We start from the raw sequence: 18,962 nt of genomic DNA, 5'->3' as shown, positions 1-18,962 counted from the left end.
CAGCTCATTCTGAGTGGTATTTTCAGCAACAAACCTCAAAAATATATTTTGGGGACCTCAGAGACCTATATTGACTTGTGTAAAAAAGGAGCATAATAATAGTCCCTTTAAGATTATTCCCACAAAAAAAATGTTTATTTTAATAATTATTTTATTCAAAAATGAATCATTATAATTTACATCTTTTAAGAACTTAAACTTTAGATGCTACTAAAATCATTTCATAGAGATGAACATCGATCTAAAGATATTCCTGTACATAAGACACCATTGGATATCACACCGCGGCCTTTTTTCACCGTAAAACACTTAAGTTTAAATAAACTGTTTGTTCTCAAAGTCAATTTTGTGTAAATTGGAAGCTGAAGATAATCACTTGTTAGACACACTGACAGACGCTTCAATTCTGAGAAGGACAGAAATGATGATGGACCCCTCTCGGAATCTTCATCTACGCTTGGACAGAGATTCATTTTTTTATTTTTTATTCCCCCCCCCCGCCGTAAAAAAGGTCTCGCTTGTTTCCAACAGTTTTCCAAAGGGCAAACGCCGTTCTAAACCTGGAACCTCCGTGCCGGGATGCCGAGTCTGGATCCCGGTACTGGGACTCGCTGCAGGCGGCCGTGCACGCGACACCCGGCGTCCTCAGAACGCCCTTCTTCAACCCTGAGGAGAGGAGCGTCGGGAAGCAGGCGCGGGACCGACAGCCCATTATATCCAACGTTGCGAGATTTGCCACCGCACGCGAGGCGTCTGTCCGCCCGCGGGGCCACGTGTTGTTGGGATCTCCGTCACTGCGTGTCCAAATGTATAATCTACTAATGGCAGTTTAGCGACGAATTTAAATATTTGGAGTAGAATGAATGGCGTGATTCGCTTTTTTCTTCGCCTTGGCTTCTCTTTTCCCCAATCAGCCTGTTCACCTGGAAATAACAGAGGGAATAAGCCAACTACGTAGAATCGCTGCTGTTCCCGATGCGTGGATGGTGGGATCCCATTTCACGGCCAATTTGACACAACGAGGGGAGGGACGCAAATTTAAAGGAATTTCCTTCATGGACACTTGTTGACCTGAACAAACAGTCGTCGATTAATAGATAAGGTAAAAGATAAATACAGCTTATGACATGCAGAATAGAAAATGCATGCTGGGTTCCTCGATCAAAGATTTATTGCGCGGTGGCTACTTTAGCAGGGAAACAAATTGTCTGTCGTCTGTCGCACGCGAAGCCGTCGCTCCGCCTGGCGCCGCCGCGGGAACTTTCGACCCTGGGAACTAGGAACCTTTTGGGGGGGAACTAATTTTTCATTTTTCATTTCACATTTTTCCAGGGCGGGGACTGGGGTCTTAATGAGCTAATAAACATCCCTGCTCAGTGAGTGGTGTTTTTCTTTAGATTCCAGGACCTTTGGGGGCGGGGCTCGCGGCGCCGAACATCTTCGACTTTCGCTTTTGTAAAAAAAAAAAAAAAAACGGGGAAAAAAGACCCATTTTCGTTTTTGTAATTACCAAAACAAAAAACGGAAAATGGTTCTTTTTCCCGTTTTTTTGAGTGCATACATGAACACACTGACTGCTGTGTGGTGCATATAGTGCAGCGAGTACGCTTTCCCTCAGACGCAGCAGATCCAGGTTCGATTCCCCCGTGTGTGAACTCGTGTTTCAAACTTGATAAAAAAAATATAAACGCGTAAAAACAGGCTGCGAATCGGATTCGCATCATCTGTGGAAACGAAGACGACAACGGGCTGAAGGAACCTTTTTAGTTCCTCGAAAAAAAAAAAGTTCCCGGGACCTTAAAGTTCCGGGTACTTCGGGGAGGGCGGGGCGGGGAAACGCGCCTTTAATCCCTCGAGTAGCCTGATATCAGACGGAATTGTCAACCCGTTACACTCTGTTTCCACCTTCAGCAACAACTGTTTTATCATGTACCGCGATATTCGGGCGGGAGCCCATCGCGATGTGGCGTTTTTGGATATGGCCCAAGCCTGTTAGGAAGCTGCAGCCGAGCGGTAACGTTTCCCGATGCAAAGCGTCCGTTCAGTTGAGTTATGAACAGCTGTAATAAACCATCATTTTATGAGGCCTGGCTTGAAAAATGGCGAACCTCTGCTTGAGGGGCCGCGTCGCCGGTCGGTCCAAAGCCGACTGAATGAGGCGGATTTAGGGCTGGGGCCGAGGGGAAGGCGTCTGGTGCTCTTCAAAGTCCCGGGGCCTTGAACGCGCTTCCCTAATCTCTCATTTTATGCCACTTTAACAAGGTGAATCGGAAAAAAAAAAAAAAAAATGAACCTCACGGGGAAGACGTTCTCAAGGGATATTTGCAAATAGATTTCATATTTACACCTCCACCTAATGAGGTCAGGAAGCGGGGGTTGGAGGCGGACGGTGTGTTAATAACAAAGGGCTCTATGTTTCATTTCAATTTTCTGAAAAAGTCGAAAACCGATTAGGCCTGACAGCGAGGCAGCCCAACGAGAGCGCACCGAGCTGTGGAAAACAGATATGTGAAGCACATACTTTACGGATTCGATTCTAAATATAAGTTTTAAATAAAAATCTCTCATTAAAATATGTTTAATTCTCCAATAAAAACCAATAACGACGGGTGGTTTTCCATCTTCCTGCAAACTGCCAAGAGCAATAATTTTACTTCACAATCTCCGCCGCCACAGTCGGGCTAAAATATAAATTACTTTGACAAATATTTTTCCAAAAACCTCAGCGGCCATATGTGGAATCCTGATCCAGCGGGAGCCCAAACCATGACTTAATCATGACGGGCGGAGGGGGGCGGGGGGCGCGAGGGCCATCCTTCCCAGAACCACAAGTCAGCCGCACACATATCGATATCACCTGAACAAGGGATTCATATTGATCGGGTTCACTATGAAACATGCTTTTGACAAAGAGCACAAAGGCAACACGTCCTTCTGTCAATAAGGCTTTTTTTTTTCAGGTTGCTGTTCCCTCCGCACTGACCTGTTTCTCTCTCTCTCTCTAGAACAATCTGCTCGGCCTATTAAAAGCCTCGCTGGGTAATATTACCTATTTGCTGCAGTCGCTTTAGCCACTCTGTTATTCCGACAAGCAGCTGCTCTCTCTCTCTCTCTCCCACTCTCTCGCCCTCTCTCACTATTTCTCTTTCTCCGCCTCTCTCTCTCTTTCTCTCTCTCTCTCGCTCTCTCTTCCGCTCTCCCCCTCTTTCTCCCTCGCCCCCTCTCCCTCTCTATCTGTCTCTTCGCCCCTCTCTCTTCTTTTCACACACACACACACACACACACACACACACACACACACGCACGCACGCACCCACACACGTATCTCAGTTACTTCCTGGCTTAAACACAAAAAAAAAACCACACACACACACACACACACACACAGACACACAGACACACACACACACACACACATACACACACACAGACACACACACGCCCTCACTGACACACAGACAAACTCACACTGACACGCTTAAAAACACGCACACACAAATATAAACAAAACCCAAGTTACTCTAACTCCAACACACACGCACGCACAACCTCACTGACACACAGATGAACTCACATTGACACACTTGAACAACTCATATGAACTAGACTTTCATAAACACACACACACACACACACACACACACACACACACACACACACAGAAGTTGGCCCACTGCGGGATGAGCTTTCCTAAAGACAAACACTCGCAGCTTGATTGACGGGCAGACGTGACTTGGCGGATGGGGAGCGGCGTCTTAGGTTCGGGATAATAACTGACAGCTCAAACTGCGTGGGGAATTCCCCGCAGTTGAACGGCTTCAGACGCTGAAGACCAGGATTCAGCATCTGAGTCGAAGTCATTTAGCCTGATCTCCAACGGACGCAGCAAGGTCCTGAATCCCTGTCCTGACTTCCCCCCGGTCGGCAGGCAGACGGAGGAGTCTCTTCTCTCTCTGGCTGCACATTGCCTTCACACAGCACAAGAGGCTGCAACCTTAAGTAACGCTTGCACACGCACCCACGCGCGCACGCACGCCCGCCCGCACGCACACACACACACACACACACTAGGGGTGCAAGGGATCACCGAACTCACATTTTGGAACGCATCACAGTTTTGAGCCGCGGATCGGATCATTTTTATGAATCATCAAAAAAAAAAAATTGAGAATTAAGCGAGTTACAGTCCAAGTTGAGAAGTAGAGAAGTCTGGGTCTCTCCCTGTAAAAAGTAAAAACACAGCAGGCATCTGTCGTGTCCTGTCTTCTCTCTTCACTGCAACTCTGCAGATTGAGAGAATTATTACTTTAAAAAGTGACAGTATAATTGGATTTCACTATGATGGTTCAATTTTACAATTAATCGGCGGTTCGCATGCGCGCCGAACCGTGGGGAGCGATCCGTGTGGATCACCGGTCCACTAAATTCAATGACACCACTAACCCACACAAGCACACTCACACATACACACACACACAAGCACACACACACAGACAAGCACACACACACACACACACACACACACACACACACACACACACAGACGATAACAAAATAAGACTTCATCAACCCAAGGAAGAAAATACAAGTGCGATTGATCATGTTATAAATGATCTGTTATCTATGTACATCTATAAACATGTATATTATCTATATATAAATAGTATCCACTTTGATGTTATATATATATATATATATTCATATGATTTATTATCCATATATATTTTATATATACATAGTTTCTGTTATCTACATAAATATTATGTACTGTATATACGTATCAATCTCTTAACTATTATTGAGGTTTGAGCATATTAGCTCCTCCAAATGACCTGATCACTCATTCAGTCCAAACGGGTTCAACTCCAAACTTTCAGACGGAATATGATCCAGAAAATCCAGAAATCACCACAGTCACAGTGGGAGAACATTTTGTTCATGTTCTGTATATTCACAAGCTCTTCAAGCCGACCCTGCCCCATATGGCCCAACGCGTGCCAGACTTAATATGTATAGTGCACAAATTCCCATGCGATGGAGCGCGAGCTGGGCGTGTTGGAGCACAGAGGAACAGTTGAAACAATAGAAACAGTAGAAACAGCAGAAACAGTAGAAACAGTAGAAACAGTAGAAATGTGGAACTGGCAGCTGGAGAGCGGACTCTCACCACATCCAGGAAGCTGCCTGGGGCACGTGACGAGCCCTTCATGCCGCCGCCGTGTGTCTGATCTCCGCCCTGGTCCCCTCCCCCCCTCCCCGTCCATCTCCCTCTGCCTCCTTCTCCGTCTCCCTCCATCCTTCTCCGTCCCCCCTCCATCCTTCTCCGTCCCCCCTCCATCCTTCTCCGTCCCCCTCCATCCTTCTCCGTCTCCCTCCGTCAATTTGCCCCCGCGCGATCCTGATGACAGAGGACTTCGCCCGGGGGTTCACGGCAGGAGCCAACTCGGCGCTAATGCGTGGCGACAAGACGGAGCCGAGAGTGCACACACAGCGCCGCAACGGTTAAGAGGACGCCCCCCCACCCCCCGCCGCCGCACGTGTTCATACCTCGCTCTGCCAATTGTTTTCACGGCCGACCGGCAAGCTAAGGGGTTCGGGTCGAACGCGGTACCCATCCCGCAGTCGAGGATCTGATCCGTCAGCTTTGGGCGAAACACGTTTGATGCGGGGGGAAAAAACCTTTCGAAGAATTCAAACTCAGGTCTTCGCGACAGGGCCTGAGTTTTGGAGCGGATCGAGAGGAACCCACCGACGGCCGATGAACCGCGCCGCCACAGCGCGAGATCACCCGGGGACAAAAAAACGGCGGCGCCGGCGACGGGCGGAAGCGAAGTGTTAAAAAAAGATCAGGGTGCGTCTGATCAGGAAGTCGGGAGCCAAATTTAGCAGCTCGCAGCTCTGGCGGGGTTGCCAGACTGTTACGGACTTTGGTCGACCTCAGGGGAGACCGCGTGATGCGGCTGCAAAGTTGGAATGGAATGGCGGCACATTGCTCTCCAAAGACGTTGCGTGAGATTCACGGGGTCCGCGGAGCGGTAGCTTTTACCGCAAAAAGGGAAGTCGCACAAAAATGAGATACCGTGAGCCCATGAGCACTTCATTGTACTTGGAGTGTTCTTTTACAAGCGTCCTTTAATGTGCCACAACACCAGCGGGGAGCTCAGGACTGGAGTTGTGCATCTTTTGCCGGGGCCAGAGAAGCCGCTCCGCCGGGTGGAGCTGACTTCCACTACACTTGGCGCACAGGGGGTTTTTTTTTTGTTTTTTTTTATCCGGCCAAACAGAGACCCCCTGTGTGTGTGTGAGAGAGAGAGAGCCGGGGGTCGCCAGGGGCAACTAACGGCCCGGGAGGGGGGGGCGTGTCCGAATGCAAGCCTCGGCGTGCGCGGCCGAGAAGGGGGAAAAGGAAAAAGAGAAACAGTGGGAAACAGTAGGAGGGGGAGACGGAGGATGATAGAAATGACGGAGGGGGAGAAGAGATGGAGAGATGCGAGGAGGTGAGAGAGCGAGAGGGAGAGGGAGAGGGAGAGAGGGGGGGGGGGGGCTTTCATAACATGCTGAGCAAACAACGTTCCCTCGCTCTCACAGACCAGACCAGTAGTGTGACCCATGCACACACGGCATAAAACACTCGCCTAATAAGAAAATGATTGTTATGCTTTGACCCAGCAAATGGAAGCCAAATTCACCCAGCAGAGCTGAGCCGTCTGGATTGATGAATCAGGCTTTGTGCAAATGGTTGGCGAGCGTTTGGAGCCCAGTTGACTGTCGTTCACTTGAAATTATGGAGCGATGAAAGTATCACAGACACCAAAGCGATAGATTAGAGATCTCTCTCTCTCTCTCTCTCTCTCTCCCTCCATGTCTCTCTCCGAGCTCTCTCTCCCTCTCCCCCTCTCTGTGTGTGTCTCTCTCTCTCTCTCTTTCTGTTACACACACACACACACACACACACACACACACACACACACACACAGACATGTCTCCTTCACACTTTAATTTCCAGTGGTTTCATGACGGTACTATTCTCTCTCCGCACTGGTCATCCTGTTCCACCCTACCCCCTCCCCCTCCCCCACCCCCACCACCATCCCCACCCCCTCGCCGCGTGGGGGTGAGGGGACCGGGGGGGGGGCTGCCTGGACCAGCTGCAGCGCCGTCCCTCTGGGTAAGACACGGAGGTCAGGAGGCCTCCGGACTGTCACCCCCTGCGCCTGAGCATCACCGGGCCTGTGCCAAGCTCGGGGCCGGGGGCCACGGCCCGCTCCCCCTCCCCGACGCTCTGGATGCCGGCTCCTCCGAGCGCGCTCGCCGGGCTGCGGACCGAGATGGTGGTGGAGCCCTTTGTCCTTGAACGCAGAGCCGTCTGTTACGTCACAGCTGTGGTGCAGTCACGGTCCACAGTCCATTCTTTCTATTTTCCTCTATTATGTATATGTTTTTTTTATTTTTTCATCACTCATTACTGCACCTCTGTCCTTTTTTTTTTTTTTATCAGCCAATTGTTCTGATGTGTGTTGCTGTGACACCAGATTTTCCTCCAGGGATGAATATCCATCCAACTACACTGCATATCTATCTGCGTTTCCCACCATAATGATTGAATCACGGTGGGACTCTGCGATACACAGTGTACTGCAAGAAAATCCTCCATTCATCATCATTTCCGTGTTATTGAAGATGGAAAAACAAGATGAAAAGATTTTTAGCGACAGGTATCCGTCATTTACGACACCCATTCGGTGTATTTTTCAAATAGGGTCTCTTTCACAGAATTGTACAAACCTGAGGTAAAACAAGGTAAACCAAACAGCAAAAAGTTTAATCATTGAAATAGTTTCATTCGGGTATTTCATAAATTGGTTCACGTTAATAAAATAAATTGATATATGAGGACGTGCATGGGAACACTATACATCGCCATTTATCAATACATCATATACAGCATAGTATGGATTTTTGTTGTCCCACCCCGATTTCTAAACCTTCAGACTGTGGGTGTTTTAGCCACAATATTTGAACTCAATATTGGAACTTAGAGTGATTTGCGAATATGAATCACGCATTTCAAAGTTTTATTTGTATTTTTTATTTTTTTTTACTGAACTTCCGATAAGCCTTTGCTCAGCAAATATCCAGAGAAAAGCGGGCAGACGGTGCCACGGCCCCGTCCAGCCTCGCCCTGCTGTTTCTGTGTGCACGGTACGGGAAATCCATTTTTAAATGATGAGACGTCTCAGACGAGTCCCAGTGCGTCTCCAAGACCAACCGAATGTACAACGCATATTGCAACTCATGTGATTGTAAAAAAAAAACCCAAAATGACACAAAGGTTTAACTGTCTCCTACAGGAGCCGCAGTGTGTGCAGGTGTGTGTGTGTGTGTGTGTGCGTGTGCGTGCGTGTGTGTGTGTGATGGGTCGGGGAGGTAGAATGTTATTCCTAGAGGGCGGGAGCGGCCCTGCAAACCCACAGACACCAAACCCGTTGCTGGGTGTCTAAATATAGCGCAGGGCTCGGTGGCAAGGGGATGTTCGTAGCACCCTGGCTAAGCGTCAGCGGTGCTGCCGCGCTCGTCACAGCACTTTAAAAACCGGGAGGGATGAAGCCGCTCCACGCATGACCGACACGCAGTGTTACAGGAATAGTCCTTCCGATGCGTTTATTTATTTTGCTTTCTGAAAAACCGCCCAACAAGTCTTGCCTTTATCATTTTAGACAGGCGTGTAATTGCAGTGTTAGTTGCCATGGCAACCCGTAGCAATCAAAATTGCCCTTTTCACTCTCAACATTTAGGGCACAGGATTTCATTTTTGCGCACATAATAAATGGGGGAAAAGTAGCTGTCGCTCGCTAACTTCCACTCTGTCTGGAGCGAATAAGCCGAACTCCCTCAAATGGACTTTTAATGCCGACGTCTCAGAATTAGTCAAGCGGCCTTCCTCTCGCTGTCGCTGCCCTGGAGGCGAGCATCTGCTTGCCCATTTCACTTCAATCAGTGGTTAAGGTTCAGAGATCCGAAAACGATACAGGCCAGGAGGGGACACACAGTGGATGCAGCGTGGATTCAGGATGAAGTAAACATGAACACAGGAATATGTACAAATCTGATGTCATTTGAGGCGTCGGCCACGTTCTCATCGGGATTTTTAAAACCTTTTCTTTTTTTTCTTTTTTTTTAACCATTGCACGTGTGTTTACCACAGGCTTCTCCGGTGGGCAGCCACGCTCTTCTACAGCGACGCACACTTTCACAATCACACGATCGCCGCACGCGCAACGCGGGACGCACACTTGAATTCTGCCAAGCTGCGCGCAGTGTTTCGCTGTGATAACAAAGATTCCGCCGTCCGCAGCGCCTGCAGTTGGCGTGGCGTTCCTCGTGTATTGGCGCCGCCTCTCCCTGATGCTTTGAACTGGAAAACTCATCTTGAGCATTCCACGAGGCCACCTACATTCATCTATTCTGATCATTCGTCATTCATCAATCTCCCATTAGTGATGTGGATATTATGACCACTGATTAGAACAGCTTAACTTATAGAGTCTCATATCACAACTTCATACCAATGTAGGGTCTAACTCTAATTCAAACGTTAATCCAACCCACAATCCACACTCTGTTTTGGTAGTTTAGTCAGTGATATAATATAGCCATACAGTAATAACATCAGTGATAATGTAACACCCCGTGGATATGTTTTCCAAACACACGTTGGGGATTCTCCGATCCGATCCACGATTCCAACACATCGCATGACGGCGATGCAAACAAACAGCACTGTCTCCACGGGCCACGGATGGCGAGCAGATAAAACGGGGAGATTTTGAAGGACCTCTGGCAAAGGCAGGGAGAGAGAGAGAGAGAGAGAGAGAGAGAGAGAGAGAGAGAGTGAGAGAGAGAGTGGGGATGGGGGCGGTGTGTGTGTGTGTGTGTGTGTGTGTGTGTGTGAGTGCGCGTGTGCGTGCGCGTGTGTGTGTGCGCGTGTGTGTGAAGAGAGGCAGCTGAGATGAGGGCAAAGACGGAAAGAAGCCGCACTCAACACTTGTTTACCACTCACAGTGGAGAGTAGGTCACTCTGAAGCAATGGAACAAAAAAACGGCACAAAAATCTGAATCAGAGGCGGTTTTATAACGGGGCTTGGGACACGGGGAAGGGAGGGGTGGGGTGGGCGGTGTCGGACGGGGGTAATGAGCAGGTCATCCGTCTAGAAGATGGAGGCTGGCGAGCGGCGCACATACAGTACCAGCACCAGAGGTGACTCACCCGGCGCTCGGACGGACAAAGCCCGCCGTCAGCTCCGTCACGAGGCAAAAGCTCGGCTGCGGAAACGAGCGACCACGCCCGAGGCATCGGAGGCTCCCCGTTCGCTCTCGAAGAGGTACGGTTCCGGGTGCGTACGTCCCGAACGCGGGAGAGGGCTCCCGCCGGGGTGCGCCGTCCCCGCCCCCGCAAAAGGTTTGCGCCCCCTGTTGTTTACTCGGCCCGCCTCTGAAAAGAGAGACCTGGGTGGCGGAGTCTCCCCGAGCAAACACGGGAACGAAACCAGACACCGGCTGTCGCCAATCCGTCCGGTCAACCGCCCCGACGAGCTCGCGGCACAATGGGATAAGCCATTTTATTGACTTATCGGGCATTAATAACGCCGAATCTCAGGAAACACGAAAGGGCCGATTGAAAGACGATGGAAAAACAGAGCAGGTAAAAACAAGCTCTGACGGAGGGATCCTAGCGTCGGTTGAGGCTTTTGTCGGGGCCTACGTCAACATTTGGAGGTCGCGGTGCTCTCACAGACAACATTTACATGTTGAGCGGGCCGGCGCCTCGAATCCTGCCAACATTTAAATGATAGAAGAAGCACTGAGGTACAAACATTTGAACATGTTCAGACGTTCTGGGAAGTCGGTTCACTTTCATTCCGTCTGAATGTGGAAATGTTCCAGACAACTCGTGCGCACAAAGGAACAAAAAAATGCACCGAACAAAAAAAAAACAATTTTTTTGGACCATTTTCGCCGTCTTCAAAGAGACTTTTGTGTCACGGCGTTGTAGGACGTTGTGCGGAACATCCCGACGCATGAAATGTGCGAAGTGAAGTCGCAGCCCTCGTCTCTTAACCCCTAAAAAACTTGTGTGTGAGGCAACACCGTTCCCCGGGAGAAGTGACCGCGCCCCCGCGTCAAGAAGAGGCCCCGAGCGCCCCGTTGCTCCCCTTGCTCCGTCTGCAGCGTCCAGTATGGAAGTACACATGGCGCGTGCACCAGGTGCGTGACGCTGTATTCGATGCTGTTTGCTGCTGCTTTACGACGCGTCGTGAGCGAGCTGTGAATACAGTGCGGCGGCAACCAGGGCTACAAGCGCGTGTCACCGTGGCGGTTCCGGCGGGGATATTCATCAGCCGATAGAAAATCGGATTGGTACATCCCGAGTTGTCGCCCACCTTTTTGTTGAAACAAATAAATACATAAATAGAGCCCGCTTGGGCTGGGTTTTGTAATACTTCTGATTGGCACATGTTTTCCTGAATACATTTTTCGGTTTGCACGCGCCTATTTTTTACTGGCGTTTCAGGTTTTTGCGTCTTTTGCTGGCGCTGGTGCACAACCCCGCGAATCCTCAGTTCCGGCTTGCGGAGCTGTTTCTACCCTAGTGCAGCGGTCTGTGCGAGCTCCATGCGGGAGCAGCGGCTTTTTCCTGAAGCTGAAATTTCTCCGAAAATGGGAGCACGAGAGGAAAATGGAGCTTGGGGCGCGATAACTCATTTAATTTACCGGTGAAAATGATCCTCTGGCGTTCGTTTCTGACTTTTGACGCCGCCCCGAGACGGTCCATAAAACAGGGACAGCGTCCTTGATTAAAGCCCGTAAAGCGCTCCTCCGCAGAGCGCCGTCCGGTGGATGTCGGAGGACCGGGAGCGCGGGGTTCGGGGGGCCCTCCTCTCCGTGACCCCGGGGTCCTGCCGGGCCTCTCGGGTCCGCGCCGCCACCTCGGCAAACCCGAAAGCGGAGGAGCGGTGTATCCGCTTCCCCGCACCGCCCTGCTCCCGACATACTTGAAAGGATAAGAGCTTGTTAATCCTGAGGTAAAATGAATGGCGGCACTGTGTGCGCGAGGAGGAAGGAGGGCAGCAGGAACCCCGGGCGAAACCCAACTCAGCACAAAGACTGCCTCACTGTTTCTCTTCTCACACGAGTGAGAATTTATATATATAAATTAGGGCTGGGAGATACAGGGCTGGTGCTAAATCAAATATCTTTTGACAAATACCTCAGTATAGAGAATTGTACAATATTTTTGGGATAACACTTTCATGCGATTTTTACACACACATACACACACACACACACACACACACATACACACTCAAACACACACACACACACACAAGGTATTTGGGAAACAATAATTTGTATTGTCGATATTAATTTTATTATATTATTATGATCAAGCAGGTATGAGCATTGTTTATAACAATTGATGAAGTTCAGAACATTGCATTTATTGACTGCAACGCAGCCTTAAGAGAACATTCAGCTTTCATGCGATATTGATATTAAAACGGTATATCACTCAGCCTCCATAGCGCTATGAACACACAATAACACTGAGGGATGAAGGCTATAAGAAAGCGGGGATGTATGAGTATGGACAACAGAGCTTAGATGAGTGGTTATGTACCAGGTGCCCTGATCCGTCCCTGATATTCTGCCTCAGACGAGTTGGTAAAAAGAAAAACAGAATCTTAAGCAAAGGGTGATTCATTGGAACGCCTCCAACGGCTCCTGAGAACATGGAGCAAAGCTGCTCTTCCAAAGGACTGTCACACATACACCCATCAATAAATCCCATGTCTGTAAACACACACTCGCACACGCACAAACACACACGATCACTGTTGGCCAAGTCTAGTAGTAGTCGTAGTAAAAGGGTGAGATTGTACTTTACAACTGAAAAGAAGGCAGTCAAATGAACTACAGTAGGTCTGTCCTGACGAAAAACTCCAGATTCGCACAGTGATCGGTTCATCAAAGAAAAGGAAATATTGCAAATGTTATGATTTCATTATAATGGACAATGGGGTTTGGGGAAATATGAGACAGATGAAATATTGGAGTATGTGCATTTTACATTAAAAGCAGAAAAATGAAATGAAACATCTCACCAAATATGTCTAATAAGTATTATTACCCTCACTGGCAGCATCAAAAATCAATAATTTGCCGATCTGAGGCCTTCATATTACACCTACATTGTCAAGCCTGTAAGGAGGGCAACGGTTTAAACCGTGTCATCTTTCATGGCACTGGCAGTGTCTTTGGACGTGTGTTCACTCTGCAAAGTCTTCAGTCACTGTGAGAACAACAATAACCAAGTTCACGAAAACCCTTATTTCTCATAATAACGTCAATGCATTGCCACCAAATTGAGGAAAGCCATTTGGTCAGCCTTGGTTGAGAGAGAGAGAGAAAGAGCGAGAGAAAGAGAGAGAGAGAGAGAGAGAGAGAGAGAGAGAGAGAGAGAAAGAGAGAGAGCGAAAGAGAGAGAGAGAGAGACACACACAGAGGGAGAGGGAGGTAGAGAGAGAGAAAGCGAGAGAGCAAGGGAGAAAGAGAGAGAGAGAGCTTGGAGAGAAACATGGAGGGAGAGAGAGAGAGGGACAGAGAGAGAGAGAGAGAGAGCAAGGGAGAAAGAGAGAGAGAGCGCTTGGAGAGACATGGTGGGAGAGAGAGAGACACACACACAAAGAGGGAGAGGGAGGTAAAGAGAGAGAGAGAGAGCTTGGAGAGAGAGAGGGGGGGGCTTGGAGGGAGAGAGGGAGAGAGGGAAAGAGAGAGAGAGAGAGCCCAGTTCTCTGCACATTTCCAACTCTGCTTTATTGCCACGGGGCCGAGAGAAAATCATTCACTGCGAGTTCCCAGCCACCCAACCGTGCGCCTAAAAAGTCCACTAGTGCTTATATGAGGAGATAACGTCCTCCTGGCGATGAGTGAGTCAACTGTTTCGTAAGATGGAATTAGCATATCGAATCTTTTTAGCGACTGCGGTACAAGTCACTGAAGAAATTTGGAAGCCGACGCTTTTGCACTCCGATTCTGAGTTCAGAGTGAGTGTGTGTGTGTGTGTGTGTGTGTGTGTGTGTGTGTGTGTGTGTGTGTGTGTGTGTGTGTGTGTGTGCGTCTGGTGGGAGATCCTCCAAGATTGTGGTGTTCACCGGCCCTTGCCTTTTAACCTGTCCGACCCCACACAGCCCTCGACAGGAGACATTAAACTCAATTGTTGAGGATTTATGGCGGGTTCAAAGGTGGAGCCCGAGCTCTGTCGCAAAAGCGTGATCGGGCGTCGTCTCCTCCCGCCTCGAACTACGACCCCGAATGGAGGGGCCTTGTCGGGGGGCCAAATACGGACAACAGGGAGGGCACAGGGAGAACACGCTGGAAGTCACCGTATTGGGACACGAGAAGGAGGTGGGAGGGCCATGACCGAACCCAACACCATCAAGGAGACGACCGCAGAAAGGGGAAATAATAATGATTATAATGAAACATTTCAAAATTGCAACACCACCCCGCCCGCCTCCTACGAGCACAAGCACGCAGAGGCCGAACCCGGCAACGCGGTGATCTGAGCCGCTGCCGAGCCTCCGCCTCCTTCCCCTCAGCTCCGCAGCCGAAAGGCCAGAGCGGCGGCCACGCGGGCGCGCGCGCGCGCGGGGTGATGAAATGTGGAAGCGCATGGTGACAGCCAGGCGGCGGAAGTCACACAACTCCCCTGCCTTTCGACTTCTGCGGTGACTTCTTTCTATTCGCCGCTTCTCCTTTCAACCCGTCGCTAAGCTCCACGCAAAGACGCCCGTCTTTCGCTTGTCGTTTGAAGACACGAAACCCGAGACCTGAATGTGCCCGAGGTTTTGTTGTCTCTGGTGACAGTTAGTGGAGCATCACCATGTATGTAAATCAGATGTGTCTGTAGTGGAGGCACTTCAACATCGGTGTGGTCGCCCACACACACACACACACGCGCGCGCGCGCGCCCACACACACACACACACACACACACACACACACACACACACATGCTGCGTGACTGGTGACACACAATTAGAAAATAAAGTACAGCATTGTACAATTAGGGCAAAAATCTTCGCCTGCAGTTCACTGTAATGGCCGAATTTAAAACCAAAGTGGGACAGTTTTTGCACCAGCGAGGTATACATTCATTACCAGAGGTAAAACATTGAAAACAAGTACCCATGCCAAGCGGTACAATGCACCTTAGAGGGAGTGACATTACAAAAAAATGCATCATAAAGCTGTGAATTCTGAATCTGAATAACTCGATTAACCGTCTCATAGCAGGAGAGTAGGGATTTTTTTTTTTTCCTTTTCTAAAGTGCGAGGCATGAAAGGTGCCCCCCCCCCCCCCAAGATCTGTTTCATGGTGCACGATGCATCCGTGAACCTCACATCTCCATTAAGCTTAGAACCTTCTCTGGGAGCGTGGGGCGAGAAAACACTTTTGATTCGGGCCAAAACTGCACCAGAACAACAGGTGTGCAGCCCGACACTTGAGTTTCCTGCTCGCTCTCACATGCACATGGTGGCGACACCAAAGACTTACACGAACGCGTGGTAGATGAAGGCCCAGGCTCGGGGTCTCTCCAGCACGTTGTACAGGTAGTTCTGCAGCCTCCGGTAGCGCACGTTCCTCCGGCCGCTCTGCGCGCTGTACACGAGCGGCTTCCCCAGCAGGCTGAGCCGCGCGCCCCGCTTCCCCCGCACGCTGTCCGCGGCGCCGGGCACCGCGGCTCCGGACAGCAAACCGTCCCCGGCGTTGTTGTTCACCATCTTCCCCCCGGACTCCACGTCCTTCAGGCCGTAGCCCTCGGCGCGGTGGCCCGGTGAGGTCCTCATCCAGAGCCCGGTGCCGCCTCCGCCTCCTTCGTCTCCGCTGTGGTTGCGGGGCATGGCATCACCGGTGCGGGCGTCAAGTGCGCGGTGGTCCAATGCAGCATGCGTGTCCACGGGTGGAGATGTCCCTGTGAACACGGACGGAGCGGCGGAGCTGGAGTCCAAAAGACAGTCTGGCCGCCCTCTCGTTCCCCCCTGCACCAACCTTCTACTCCCCACGAGCCGTTTTCCACAGCTGGTGCCGTGCGTAACTGTCCGCGCTGCGCGTCGCGGCGATCCCACCCAAACGGCACCGTCCAGGGTGGGTGCCGGTTGATTTAACGCGTAAAAATACACCCACACACACACACACACACACACACACACCGTGTGTGTGTGCGTGTGCGCGTGCGTGCGTGTGTGTGTGTGTGTAGAAAGCGTGTGTTTTATGGGCTGCACAGAAGGCTTTGGCGCCTGCCTCCAGAGCGCACCGCAGCCTGTTGCTTCCTCAGCGCTGCGCGTCCACGGCTGATGCGCATCACCACCTCCTTTCACTGCGTGTAATATAACTTTCTGGAAATTTAGACTTTGTTTACTTATTTATTTGCTTGTTTATTTTTTTGTCTGTTTGTTTTGTTGTTAAAAAATTGTTTATGTGTACATAAACAAAAAAAAAAAAATATATATATATATTTTTTTTTTAAATTATTATTTATTTATTTATTTATTTATTTTTAATTATTATTTTTAAATATTTTTATTTGATTCGATTTCATTTTTTTTTTTTTTTCGGCTTTATTTTGAGGGCGCTAAGCACCGGAGTGTGAGCACCGTGTTTTTTTTTATTTTACTTTTTTACAACAAAAAAAAAAACAAGCACCCTGATTTTGGGTGTTTACTGCGCGTTGACGTCTGACTGAGAAACGGCGGTTAGACCCGTTGGCATTGCGCAACTGCAATGCAAATTGTCATTTCACCCCAGGAACAAGTTAATCCTTTTTGGGAAAATTTGCAAATAAAACTGCAATGCAAATTTCCGCATGTTATCAGTTTGCAATTTAAAACGGATGTCCCTCTTTAAACGGTAACACGAAATGTCAAATAAACTAAAATGTCCTTAAAACACAGTACAAGCACAATATCCATTCAGTTATTTTCAGCTGAAAGACCTGCGGAATGGTCACGATTTCAAGTAATGACGTTGTTCTGCATGACAAACATATATTAACATAAAGGTGTAAGGCATGTCGTCGTACTGCATGACAATATTTGAACAAAAACCTCAACTTCACAATAAAGATTTGGAAAACAGCGGCGTCTCACACCTTCTCATAGTTTATTTTGAAGCACTAGGCTTAATCGATGTCTCGCCGTCCTCGACGCAACTGTCATTTCTGCTCGTCGTCACCAGAAAAACATGACGTCATTGTATCGAGATTGTTTGGCACGTTGACGATCTAGAGCTACGAAGAAGTGCTGATTATGCACTTTTTATCCGTCTGCGGGGATGTGCAGATGGAGAGACGCACAATATACAGTTTATAATAATGCTGAATAACTAAAATATAAATTCATACGAAATAAATGTAATGTAATAAAATGTTCCGTGTGTGCACGTGTGCGTGCGTGCGTGCGTGTGTGCTCCCCTGCTATCAATGCATGCGTGCTCTCTGACCTGGGAAGGTGCTTGAATTCCAACCCTTGCAAAGGGCATACATCTACAGGAATTGTGGGAGAGTTGTGTGTGTTTTGTGTGAGAGACGGCACAGCGCCACAACCGCCAACACCTTTACACCACTTACTATTTGTGCTCCGAGAAAACCACGCCATCTAGTGGTGGATTTAAAGACAACTTTAGTGCTGTGTGTGTGTCTAATGATAAAGGAGCAAACCCCATGAAGAGTTTGTGTAAAATAAGAAAAAGACAGCAAGAAGAAACCCCCCCCCATCTAAATCAGAAATATGTAAATATAAGAAAACAAAGAATAGAAGCAAAAATATGTAAGCAGAAAACGCAATGCGTATGCGTGTATGTGTGTCTGTATGTATATATGTATGTTTATTTCCATGTATCTATTTACAATGTCCAACCAGAGTAATAATGTATAAGTGCAACGAGGAAATAAATACTCCAGTAGTAATGGGAGTTTAGACCCTTTAAACTGACTTAGTTGATATGGTCCTGTTCAGATTTGATTACATTTCAAATAGACGACGATCCCTGTGATGCATGCAACACCTACGGCAATAAATGATGTTTGAGAGAGACGCTGAAATTATTGAGCAAAAAAAAAAAAAGGTTCAGCCATTTTGTGGTGCGGCCGCTTCCTGCACCGAGCGCACTCCTTGTTTTTCTTCAGGAAGCGTACAAATCTGCCTGCCTGGTTCTGCGTCCTGTATCATCTGCGTAGCTGCTTTTCTGTTTGCTTTTGTTTTGTGTTTCTATTTTTCTGCTATTGTTGGTTTCCTTTCGTCGCCCAGAGGTCAACTGTGACCAGGAATTGTGTGTGTGTGTGTGTGTGTGTGTGCCTGTGCGTGTGGGGGTTGTCTAGATTGCCTGCAGATGTTGTTTCGGGGCCCCTCTGCTTATTTAACAAGAGGATGTGGAACATAAATCTCTCAAGGCACTGCGTCATACGTGAGGTCGCACATGAGGCCACGTTGGGAATACTACCGTTCCGTTACTGACATATAGTAATGTTAATAATGTGGCACAACACGCACACACACACACACACACACATACTGTATACCATATATACTGTAGATAGATAGATATAAACTGTTCCGCGACTGTATTCACTTTGTACTGTAGTAAGCACTTGTTCCAACATTGTATGCATTATAGTTCCTTCACACAATTAACTGTGATAAAAATCATTTCACATTTTTGTACAATATAGTTCCTTTAATGTTTTGACTTTAGTCCATATATTGTATTTGCTATGGAGTAGCTCCTATACTGAATTCACGATAGTTCCTTTACTGTATTTACTATGTAATATAATTACTTTTCATTTGGTTCAATCTCATGGATATTGTGTAGCACTGATACAATACAACTGGACTGGGCT

The 18,962-nt window shown here is 48.5% G+C and overlaps 1 protein-coding gene across 1 annotated transcript in view; it reads right to left on the bottom strand.

The window, feature by feature from the left end:
- LOC307229259 (potassium voltage-gated channel subfamily KQT member 5-like) overlaps nucleotides 1–15,966 on the bottom strand; it is a gene marked incomplete at both ends in the record, with an annotated part of 102,130 nt that extends 86,164 nt beyond the window's left edge. The window contains one exon of the mRNA XM_079999212.1: nucleotides 15,620–15,966. Within this exon, the coding sequence (XP_079855338.1) occupies nucleotides 15,620–15,966 (347 nt within the window). The remainder of the gene's footprint in view (nucleotides 1–15,619) is intronic.
- Nucleotides 15,967–18,962: the final 2,996 nt, after the last annotated feature.

This window comes from Zeus faber (genome assembly GCF_960531495.2).
Source record: "Zeus faber genome assembly, chromosome: 4".
NCBI lineage: Eukaryota > Metazoa > Chordata > Actinopteri > Zeiformes > Zeidae > Zeus > Zeus faber.
Note: the sequence above shows the minus strand (reverse complement) of the source record. Positions and strands in the feature narration are given on the sequence as shown.